This window comes from Vulpes lagopus, chromosome X, assembly GCF_018345385.1.
Source record: "Vulpes lagopus strain Blue_001 chromosome X, ASM1834538v1, whole genome shotgun sequence".
In the NCBI taxonomy this organism is placed as follows: Eukaryota; Metazoa; Chordata; class Mammalia; order Carnivora; family Canidae; genus Vulpes; species Vulpes lagopus.
The window spans coordinates 1,906,078-1,918,227 of NC_054848.1; the positions used below are offsets into that span (position 1 = coordinate 1,906,078).

The 12,150-nt window shown below is 45.3% G+C and overlaps 1 protein-coding gene across 1 annotated transcript in view; it reads right to left on the reverse strand.

The window, feature by feature from the left end:
* Positions 1 to 249: 249 nt before the first annotated feature.
* The window catches only part of PRKX (protein kinase X-linked), a 74,239-nt gene continuing 62,338 nt past the window's right edge, over positions 250 to 12,150 (reverse strand). The window contains exons 6-9 of the mRNA XM_041741260.1: positions 11,067 to 11,124; positions 8,985 to 9,062; positions 7,227 to 7,374; positions 250 to 4,953 (exon numbers count right to left, since the gene is read on the reverse strand). Coding sequence (XP_041597194.1) covers positions 7,249 to 7,374; positions 8,985 to 9,062; positions 11,067 to 11,124 — 262 coding nt within the window. The 3' untranslated portion in view covers positions 250 to 4,953; positions 7,227 to 7,248. The remainder of the gene's footprint in view (positions 4,954 to 7,226; positions 7,375 to 8,984; positions 9,063 to 11,066; positions 11,125 to 12,150) is intronic.

A 12,150-nucleotide genomic window follows, 5' to 3' on the forward strand; every position in this document is an offset into this window, starting at 1 on the left:
TCTATGTCATAAACATAGAGATAGATTGTGATAGATTTGATAGATTCTGACTACGTTTATGGTGGTGATCGTTTTGCAATATACAGAGATATCCAATCATTATTGTACGTCCAAAACTAATAGATCATGTCAATTATACCAATAGAAAACTAGAAATTAAATTTAAAAAGAGACACTGCTGACTCTTGAACTAGATGAACCCAGAAAAGCTTGCCCTGTAACCAAAGAAGCAGACCTGAATCAAGTGTCTTAAAAGATACAAAGTTTTTATTAAACAAACCTGGAATGAATAGTATTATTACATAAATTAGGCAGCAGTAAAATTTTCCTAGGGTATATATATATACAAATCACAGTGATTTTCATTGTGCAAGAATTGAAAGAATTAGCAAGACTTTTTTTTTTTTTTTCCACGAGAAGCTGGGATGACCCCACAGGGCTCCCAGTGCTGGCTCGCCGGGGCGCACCGCACCTGCAAAGGCACTCCATCTCGCATCTGCGGCATCCCACGGCCACCCGGGGGCCCCCGACACGTGCACGGGTGACCCGGCCAGGCTGCCCGTAGCACAGCGCAAGGAAGAAGGAAGCTACGACCTCTCTGCAGAGCTGAAAAACCATCTCAGAGGACGAGACGCCCTGAGTGTCAGAAGGCTTGAAATCCCATCTGCTAACACACACACACACACACACACACACACACACACACACACGCGTAATGACTTTTCCTTTAAGTTAACAGTCGTGTCCACCAGGGAAGAGCCAACGAAAGCGTCACAGAATGCGTTACAACATGACAATTGACAGGAAACCGTTACAGCACGTTTGCCTTTGACTGTGTAGGACCTTCCCTTGGATGCAAGCCCATGGGGTCTGCAAAGCAAACTTGACAGGGAAACGTGACGCTTGGTGATATCACCCCTCCTGCACTCCACCCCAACCAAGACACACATGCACACGCGCACACACACATCAAACTACCCCAATACATTATTGACACAACCGTTCATGTGCTTGTCTTCTCGGTTTTGGTAAGTGGACATCGTCCACTGACGGTGAAGCAAAGACAAGGCCTTCTCATCTCCGTAAGAAACGGGGACACGCGGTACAATACCCAGGACCTGCCCAACGCCGATAAAACCCACACTCTCGGTGGATGGACCTCCGGGAAAAAGAACTCAGGCATCATCACATTCTAAATCTGCACCGCGGGACCGTCAGGGGCTTCTGAGAATGTACATCATTTGAGGATGTCAAATCAATTGGTTGGGGGAACAACAACAACAAAAATCCAACCAAGTATTTTTCCTGCACTACAGTAACCAAGAAATGGCAGAACAAGAATGTCGATGTTGTCGTGGGATTGGACGCAGACTGAAGCACTCCCTGGGGCGGGCAACCCTCAGTGCTTAGCGAGTGGGGGCTCTGGGGTCTTCAGTTTATGGCATGGAGCCATAGTTTCACAGTTAAATTGGTCCAAGATCTAGAGGCAGCGTAGGTCATACACAGAAATGGCAAACGCATCCCACACATCCCACGTTCACGCGACGGCCCAGCGGTACCAGCGATCCTGTCGTTGGTGACCAGGGTATGAGTCCTTGAGTGCAGAGCACAGAACGAAACAGAACACTGTACCAGGTGCTCACGGACAGATGGGTGGCGGGTGGTGGGAAGAGGATGTGAGCCGGGCACATCCATCGATCTCCTTGCCGGGCTTTCTTGCGACGCATCGACAGGTCAACAGCAGAAATCGCGCTGTGCTCATTGCCGCAGCAGATACGTTTCTGCCCAGCAGGACCCTCACGTATGTTCTGCAAGAGCTGGAAGTCGCCCAACGCAAATGGAGGATATGCTGTACGGCCCGTGGTGATTTAATTTCCTTCTTAGCTCTGCAGACCGTGTGTCCAACCGGGTTAGTGACAATCCCCTCGGAAAAACAACACCCGCCCCAACACACTTCTTCGCAAAACATGCGTTTCCTGAGGAATTTCTTTTTAATGGTACGTGTATTTGAGGAAAATATTGCCAACTCATAAAATTGCATAGAACAAAAGGAGTCTGTAGTTTTTCCCCCATGCGAATTTTGCGAATATTTCCATGACGTTTCTTCCCGTGACTTCTGCGCACGGATGTTTGACCAGATAACCTGAAAACTGAAGTGTCCCCACCCGAATAAAGTATTTCTCAATTATATACGGTGAGGGTCCCATGTGTTTGGGACTCATTTTGACTGAATCAGTCTTTGCATTACGTCACTCAGTGTAATTTAACAGTCCAGCCACGGGCAGTTAACACACGGCATGTGCCACTTTGAATATTGAAATGGCAAAGACTGAGTTTAACACCATCTGGTATTCTTGGAATCCCCTTTAATTTTTAATTTGTTCTGCATGGCGGATGGCTGATGACAATGTTTTTAAAGAACTGTGTGATCTGTGCATTCCAATGTTGGCGTTTTGTGTGTCTGTGTGTGTGCGTATCTGTCCAAAATTAAGGCAATGTATTTCATGCTTCCTTGAGGCTATTTTCATATCCTATATTAAAACCGGGACAGTGAGAATTAAACCTGAAAATATGCGTATGGGTCAATGTGTATCTATGTACAACGTTTTACCGTGTTCAAGAAAGGTGTTTCATTTACTTTAATTTTTTGAAGCGCGGGGCTCCAAGATAATAATAATTTACTTTTACAAGTCAGAGGACACGAGATCTTTGCTTTCCCTCATGGGTTTGTATCTCAGTGCATAGGTCACTTTGCTGACTTAGCCTTGAAAGAGCCAATGATCAGTTAAGAAACTTCATGGTGAACGTATAGCTGGTTCTGGCACCCGACTTAATGCAAACGGCACGGGCACTGCTCAGTACAGGCTAAAAAACACTGTTCTGTTGGAACATCCAGAAAGCACGCCTTGTGAAAATAATTTTTCTTTGAATTATACATTATAAAGAGTTTATTTTACTAAATCTTGTCGTCACTCTGATCTTACTGGATTTGGATTTGAAGAGCAGCTCATGCATGAGAAAGGAGGAGATACCGAGTGGCTTCGATTTCAGGGTCTTGTAAAGCTTGGATGACTGCACGTGTTCATCACCTCATCTCCCAGCACACAGAGCCCCGGCCTTCCAACTTGAGAGCAGTGTCTGCTCAAAGCTGCTAAACGACTGGATGGCCATCGACATTTTGCTGCTTAAACCTACGTGTGACTCTCCCCCACGGCGGCTCTCTGCTTCCGTAGATGTGCTTGCAGAAGAGAGGTAGGAAAGCTCACACGGAAAGAAAAGGCCTTCCCAGGCCCGGCATTGGAAAACAACGTGTATGATGGTGAAGAATCCACGAGGTGACTCAAGAACGTGGGAGCTGGGGACACCTTGAGAGGGTCCCCACTCTTTCTTCTCCTGCATCCAAGTGCACCAACACATCTCCCAGGGCATGCGCATGCTGACTTTTCCGGACCCAGCATGGAAGAAGAAAGGGTATGCAAAGGGTCTTGGAGGTCTGTGTGGGTGTCCCTCTGCAGTTGTTGAAGGGTCTGGTGCCTACTAGAAAGTCATCCTTGACACCTACTACCAGGCACGTCACAGGTGTGAGCAGCTCTGTTTGTCCAGCTGAGTCATGGTGAGCAGAGAATGGGCCACCTCTTGAGATTCACACAGCAAAGTTCAGAATGAGGAAGAGAAGCACAAGACAGAAGCCAATGGATCATGGACAGCACGGACCTCTTGTCTGTGCACCGTTTTCTGGGAAGACCCACATCTAGCAACACGCTCCCTGGAGCCCGGTCCACAACTACCTTTCATTAAGTCAATCCCAAGGGGAAAACACAGTGCAGGGTGCTCTCCGTGGTATCTTCACGATCAGGTCCAGAGAGGAAAACACAGAATCCCAGCCCTGAGAAGTCTCTACAGGGCCGCCCTACCTATGGTAAGACCAGAGTGTGCAAACTAGTCAAACGCTCTCAAACTGAACATTTATGGGGACAGGAACAAGAGAGGTTAATTTTAACTACGCTGAGAGCTTACATCCTATAGCTCATTCGTGTCTTACTTTTTCCCACAGTGAAAGTTAGAAGAAAACCTTGGCATGAAGGTCATCCATGCCACTGAGGCAACACGGAAAGTCATTTGTTAGCTTCTGCATTTTGTTGAAGCTAGAACTCAACTGGATTTTAAGAGGAAGCCACCCGTCCCCTACCCTCACAATGGAATGTGAAATTTTTGGATATAATGCAGGAAATTTCTGAACTGCGTTCAATTCCTTGAAGAACGTTAATGGCTATTGGCTATTCTCAGACTCAAATTCGAATTGATAGGTCCTCCTCTTCCCCTTTTGGCTTCAAGACCTAAAGTCACTAGACATGAAGTACTAAAGACATGGGATGTGGACCACCCCACGATGTTTTCTCCACAAACTACAAAACGCACATGAGATGATAAAAAATACAACACGTCCTATCTCTTGCAGCTATTGTCGCCAAGAAACACGGATCTGGAAAGGGCAATTTGGAAAATAATCATAGGCTCTGCTGAGTATGAAGATTTACATCACGGCACAATTCCTGTGCACCAGTCAAATGGTCTTTTTACACCCGCACACACACGCACACGCACGCACACGCCACCTGTGGTTATAACTGAACGTGCTCCATTTAAACTTATAAAGTTAAGTCTATGAGGAAAACCAAGATATCACAGTAGGTTCATCACACTAAGAGATAAGAGAAAATCTACAACGAAACAATTTTCCAAAATGTCCTACTGTGCAGTAGATTTCCAGTTGCTTAAAGATGCTTAATTTCCAGTTGCTTAAATAATGCCAGGTCCATGACTTTGTACGGATCTCCAGTCTCTTTATATACATCCTGACGTACAGAATTCGGAAATGTCTTTATCCCACGGACATGACCCTTTTTCAGGACTCGTGTGCAGCTCTTTGTCCCCGGCAGGCTTCAAGCCATCCTGTGTGCCACATGACATAAGAGAAAGGATTTTGTTAGTTTTCAGAATGACAGGGTACGTTTTGTCATAATCATACTCGTAACTCAAAAATGACTCAATAAAACACACACACAAGAAGAAACTTTCCATTGAAATTCTTGCAAAGACCCACAAGCAGGAATTCCAAGGGATAGGAGATGCTTAATAAAATAATTAAGCTGTGGGGCGCCTGGGTGGTGCACCGAGTTTAGCATCCGACTCTTGATTTCAGATTTTGGGATCGTTAGATTGAGCCCTACATCGGGCTTCACAGTCAGTGAGGGGTGTCCTTGAGAGTCTTTGTCCTTCTCCCTCTGCTCTTCTCTAAATAAGTAAATAAATCTCTAATAAAAAATTAAGCAGTATTTTAATGGTGGGTCTCAAATGTGGTATGATGGCATCATGCATATGACTATCCCATGCTCATCTATGCTAAGAGAAGACATTAGGTGGATTGCACAAGCAAAACCAGGTTCTGCTCGATGTGCTTCGCTGCAGACCCTTCCAGCTCGACAGAAAACATTCCATTATGAAGCCAAATAAAAGCCAAAGTGTGAGGTCTTTCCATGCCAGGTGTGCTAACAGCATGCTCCAAGGGCTGGAAAGATGTGAGAATTCACTTTCCAAAGACAAGTGTCTTTCCCTCCTTGGCTCTGGAGGGCAGTGATGAAGCTGCACTTGTGTCTCATCACTGGGAGACATTTTTGCTTCATGAAGGAATATCCTCCTGCACGGGCGGTTGCCCCTGGGCACTTGGTGCTGAAAACTCAGGGCTTTGTGTGTCATCCCTCGACCCCACCACCGTGTACAAAACGCTGAGAACACATGAAAATGTTAACATGTCCTGCTGCTTGAGGGTGAGACTGGGATCCAATGTTGTGGAATAAACAGATCAGGGAAATGACTTCTTGATACCCCAAGGTTCGCCAAGGAGGTCATCGCAGTGTCCCCACCACTGACCCAAGTACGTCCACAATGATTCCAGGTGCAAAAAAATGCCGTTTGTGCATCTGTTCCCAAGGACATGCCCCACCTGGAGGAAGTTATTCCTATGTGCAGAAATGAGCTTTAAGAAAGGTAGCTGGACCAGCTGGAGGCATGATTCTCAACCGTGAATAGAAAACTATCCATTGAATACACGACAAAACCCATCGGACAGCAGCTCTGTGTTTCCCTAAGTCAACTGAACAGTGTGTCTTTTACAAAAAGGCCCCAGCCTCTGACTATCAATGATGAGTCTTCCACTAGAAAGCAATCCACATCTTCCAATCATTGGAATATGCCTGAATGAAAGTAATTCATAAAATATTATGGGCAAATCACTCAAAATTGAAGCAAGCGAACAGAACACACACAAAAAAACAAAACCAAGCTCAGAAGCATCTTTTATCTTTAAAACTCATGAACTGGACTTCACTAGCTTTACAGAAATTGGAAAAGCTAAAAAGAGTCTTCATTTTAAGAGAACCTCAGGAGAACGATGATTATGTGTTGAAAAGACTAAAACCCATCGAGCAGATGTCTTCCTTTGTCATCCACACAGCCATCTCTTTCTCTTATTAATTTTTTTCTTCTATGTTTTAACTTTTAGGCAGGTTTCCTCTCAGTATTGGTGTGGCCATACCAGCCCAGAGCAGGGTTCTGGTGGCACCATGCCTCCCTCCCCACCAAGGCTCTATAGTGCTTTCGTCTGCACATGGTATTGACCAATTATTTCTCCCACTCCTCATAAGCGCTGTTGGGGAGATAAACACAGGAAAAAGCAAGAAAAGTCACGGGTAGACATATCATCGGCAATATGCTCACGAGAAGGAAAACCTGATTTAGGTGGTATATATAACCAAGCTCCTCATGGAATGGGAGTAACTGAAAGATCTTTACTACCCACATTGAAAAATCCTTCAAAGCCATACGTAGATGCCAGACACATAGAGTCATAGACTTTAAAAGGTTCAAAGAAATGAGAGACTCAAAAATCCATTGTTTTCAACGTCCAATCGAGCTTAGAAAATTCCATACAAGGTGTTCCTGGGCAGCATGAGGCCGGAGGCAATGCTGTCTTGGCCATACTGCCCACCGTGAGTAACACACTCCGGAGCGTTGATGAGGCTGCCGCCAAGAAGGCCTCCATCTTGCTCTGCCCCACTGCTCCTGTCCCAGTGGATGAGGAAAGCACCACTTGGCCAACGCAACATCCCCTTGACATGGGGACACTCAACCTCCCTGATGCGTAATTATTGAAACAAAAGATATACCTTCCAGATGTGGGTCCTGCCCTCAGAAATTCTTGAAGACTTCCAAGTCTTTTGGAGACACTGGAGGGGCCGTGTTCCAGTCATTCTCGGGGTATGCTTCAAAGTTGGAGGTATCACCCTCGCCGCACAGCTTGGGCACGATGGGGGGCTGCGGGACCAGGGCAAGACAGAAAGGCACAGTTAGGAAGCAATGTTGCTTCCAACGTTGCACACCTGGGTGGGACGTGCATCCCTTCATGTCTATGCCTTTACATAAAAGTGGAAATGATGGGGGGGGGGCACAAAAAGCCAAAGCTGAATTCCCTTGGTTTATGAACGTGGAAAGCTTTGAATCAGAGACACTGCAAATAAAGTATCCGTCAATGGTGCAGGATGAGGAATGAAGGAACGAAGGATGGTAGCCAACACTTGCTTTTTTTTTTAGACTTGAGACCCACCCAGATGACCTGTGAATGCAGATTCCCAGGCCTTCCCAGGGCTCAGTGATTCTGATGTAGCTAGTCCAGCAACCAGGGTTTGGAAAATCCCAGAAACATGTCAAGAACAACGGGTGCCAGTTTTAGTATCACTGACCCAAGCCTCAATCCTGCATCAGTAATACGAGGTCACTGGCATTGACAAAGAGGTTGGCCAAAGTTTCCCATAGAGGGCCAGTCAGGAAATATTTTTGATTTTGCAGGCTGTCAAATTTCTGTGGGGACTACTCAGCTCTGCCTCGATGGGGGGAAAGCAGCCTCAGACGACATGTAAATGAATGGAGGTGGCCACATGCTAATAAAACTTTATTTATAAAAATTAGCAAGGGGCTTTGGGAGGAAATAGAACAAGGGAGTAATTCTTGGTAATACAGACCTCCTAATATAGATTCGGTTTTTAAACAATGAAAATGTATTATTTATTCAATTAAAAAAATAAATCATTTAATACAAAAAAAATATTTAAAAGTTAAAAGCAGCTTACTGAGACATTAGTGGTCCAGGCTGAACCCAAGATTCTGGGCTAGGGGCTCAGAAAGGCATTAGCATTTCTCAAGTCTTCCCACTGACTCTAAAAAGTGCAAGGTTGAGAACGTCACTATTGACGACTCCTGTCAAAAATAAATTTCAGTTCCGGGTCGCCTGGGTGACTTAGTCGGTCAAGCAGCCAACTCTTGATTTGAGCTCAGGTCACTATCTCAGGGTCATGAGTTCGAGGTTCAAAGCACGTCCCTTGATTGGCTCCACACTCACTGGGGAGTCGGCTTGAGATTCTCCCTCTCTCTGCCTCTCACCCCACTCATGCGCACACACTCTTCTTCTAAAATAAATAAATAAATACATCTTTTAAAATATATTTATATTTACATAGTCCGTTCAAAGAACGGTGATCTAGAAAGCATTCTCCATCTAATCCACCACCATCACTGCACGCTATCTGTAACTGCTGGATGAACACCTAATCTGTGTTATGTCATCTATCATTCCCCATTAGAAGTTGGTGGGATGGGACTTTTCCCGGTCATAGTTCCAGTGAGGGACAGAGCCAAGTCTAAAAAAAAATCTGATGGAAAAAACTGGTTACCTCTAGATGTTTCTGTAGCACTAAGATTTCCTCTAAAAAGGGATCTTGGATTATTGATGATTTGAGATGATCAGTTGTATTCCCCAAATTAATTATGCAACAGCCATAAATAAATGAGTCACAGAGTCAGGCTCTGCCCCTCGCTGAAGACAGGTAAAGGATGCCGAGTCACCCGTCGCCCGCGAACGTATGTTGTACCTTCAGTTTCCTTTGTGGGACCGCCTCCCAATCCACAGTTCGGAACCACCGGTGTCGCTTCACGTCATCTGCTCCATTCTTCAAAAGAAACAGGCATCATCAGGAGACAGAATTTTCATGGGACAGCAAAGAAAATATTCCAGGTAATCTCTACCTTACTTATTATAGCACAAAAAAAGAAAAAAAAAAAAAGAAGAAGAAAAGAAAAAGAAAAAAGAAAAAAGGGCTATGTTTTGATTAATTAATTACCCCTAGGCTGTGAGCTAGGGGGAGATGTATAAGTGAAGGAAACGAAGCTGTTTGTGTTCAGTTTGCTTTCATTCATAGTAGAAACAAATCCGGTCATTACTACCATGAACTGCATATAAGGGTAAGACTACGGCTCAGGCTCCTGAGATAAAACGAGACAGACACATGGTCATTTCTGCATCTGCCACCTATTTTCATGTGGACCGTTTTCTTTGATATTTAGAGTCCTCATCATATAGACATGGAAACCAAGGTTCAGTAAATGATATAATTGGCTCAGGGCTGCGAAGCTAGTCAGTCACATGAGTAGGACTCAAATCCACGATGTGCAACTTTAGAGATGGTAACAGCTACCCAGCAGTACCTTCCAGTTACATTATCAGTATATTCGCGTCACAGTGATGATGTGTTGGGGTCTGTCTGCTTCATTCTCAAGTGTGATGCCAACCGCCCACTTGCAGGGGGCAGTGGCATCATGGTCTCTGAAAATCCTTCCCAAGTGTTCAGCCTCTGACTCTACCCTTCTTCCCCGTTTTTATGGCCCTTGGAGTGACTTTTTTAATCGATTAAATGTTGGGAGTTTTTAAGATAGAAACACATGAATTCTGTGACACAGGAAGAAGCCAATGGATCTGAATGTAACATTAAGTTTGTGAAATATCTCCTGGAACCTGTGAAGAACTTATTTGGAAATAGGGTGTTTGCAAATGTAAGTGAAGGGTCTGAGATGAGCTTGTCCTGGACGAGGGTGGCCCTACATCCAAAGACAGGGGTCCTTGTAAGACACAGAAGAGGAGCCGCAGGCACGGAGGAGTCACATGAGGATGGAGGCAGAGATGGGAGGGATGTGGCCACCAGCCCAGGGACGCTTAGGGCCCCAGACGCTGGAAGAGGCAGGCGGGACCCACTCTGGAGCTCCTGCCCTGGACCTCAGGGGTCCTGCCCAACTTGGATCTCAGACTCTGGTCCTTTGTTATAGCAGCTACAAAACACGCATATGAGCTATCATACCGTTTATGCAACCATCCTTAAATATATTCCCGTCCACATGAGAAGTCTGTGAAAATCATACATGACGTACACATTCTCAAATGATTCATTCACACACAAACGTGCATACCCATGTTTATGGCACTATTCATAACAACCCAAGTGTCCATCAACAGATGGGTAAGCACGACGGGCTCCACCCATGGAGTAGGACACTGCCATGAAAAGGAACGAAGCTCTGACACCTGCTACCATGTGGACGGACCCTGAAAACGTGATGCTCAGTATGAGGAGCCACACATAACACGTTTCCTTAAAAAAAAAAAAAAGTTTCCTTATGGTGTAATTCATTTCCGTGAAAGCCCAGAAGAGGAATTCCACAGAGACAGAAAGTAGGAGGGCAGGAGGGACGGAAGGATCGGGTAACAATACCTAAGGCTATGGGATTTCTTTTTGACATGAAGGAAATGTTGTTTAACATCGACTGTGGGGATGCTTGCACAACTCTGCAAACGTGTTAAAGCCGTTGGCCTGCACCCTTTCAATGGGGATGTGATTTATTTGTAGGTCAATAATGTGATTTGAAAAATCTAAATAAATAAGCAAAATACTGATGTCGTTCAGATCATCGGTGAGTTGTTTAATCGTTTGGAGAGAAGAGGGGATGACCGGTTGGATAGACCCAGTTGGATTTCGCCTACCCAGACCCCGAGAGAACCCGAGATTGGAAATTTGGCCCATAATTAAACACGATCACCGTGACTTTGTTTCTATAAATAGGAATGTATGGTGCCAGGTAATGAGTGTGTCTAGCGGGTGATACACATGGAAACAGACACTGACCTTCATGTTTCCGAGGCGCCTGGTTCTGTCAACAACAAGCAATTTCCTAATGAGGTCTCTGTTTGGAGGAAGGAGACAAGAAGAAGACGCGTCTTGATACGGACCCAAGCAAACACAGCATGTCAACAGCAATAAAATCCACCCAGCACGTTATGCATTTGGAGAGAGGATCGATTTTTCACTTTGCCTCTGCATTTTCCAGCAATTGTTTCTTCACCAATACTGGTTTCTAAATAATTTACCCAAAGCTGGGTTGGCTACACAGAGGGACAGAGCGAAGGGGGAAAGGTGCATTAAATCTTTGGGCAGAAAATGAGCCTTTCAATAGGACACGCGGGAAGATTATGTGCCCGCCCCGAGCGTGGCGACATTTCACTTAAGATACACCTATGAGGCTGTCCCCAAAGGGAAGACATCTGCTTTTCACAAAGTAAATGGCCACGCTCTGCCCTAAGGGTCTACTTATTTATGGGATCCTGGCTGTACGCTGCTTGCTCTCCCACAGCATACAAACGTCTGTGAGTCCCCTGAACTCTGCGGTTCCACTCAATTCTTCCTCCTAAATAGCAGGCCGTGTCGGAATACAGGCCAATTAGGATCAGGCCAGGCCTATTAGGATTTGACGTTTAAGATGAGCGTCAAGACTTTCAGAAGACAGGCTACTTGTAAGAATAAAAGGTAAGGAAATAAAAAGAGTGTGTGAGTGTGTGTTTGTGCATTTGCACATAATCTATTGGATGTATTATGTATCATAATCTCTAGACACTTCAAATAGAAACTGAAATCCCTCAGGCCAATCGAAAGACCCATGGCCCCGCCTCAAAAAGACCCATGACATGACTTCTCATAATTCAGATATACCATGTGCCCCGGGGTCAGGTGCACACACCCAGACTCACCCCATGGCACAGGCATGGGCTGTGAAGGCAGGAAGGCTGAGATCTCAAGGCTCGTGACGATAGATGTGAAGGTCCAGGGTCCCAAGACCCTTGGGTGCCTCATGTCTAGACTGTGAATCACCAAGCACCACTCTCCTCAAACAATCCCAAATAAATGCATTTTTTTTTCTCCTTCTCTTTCCCTA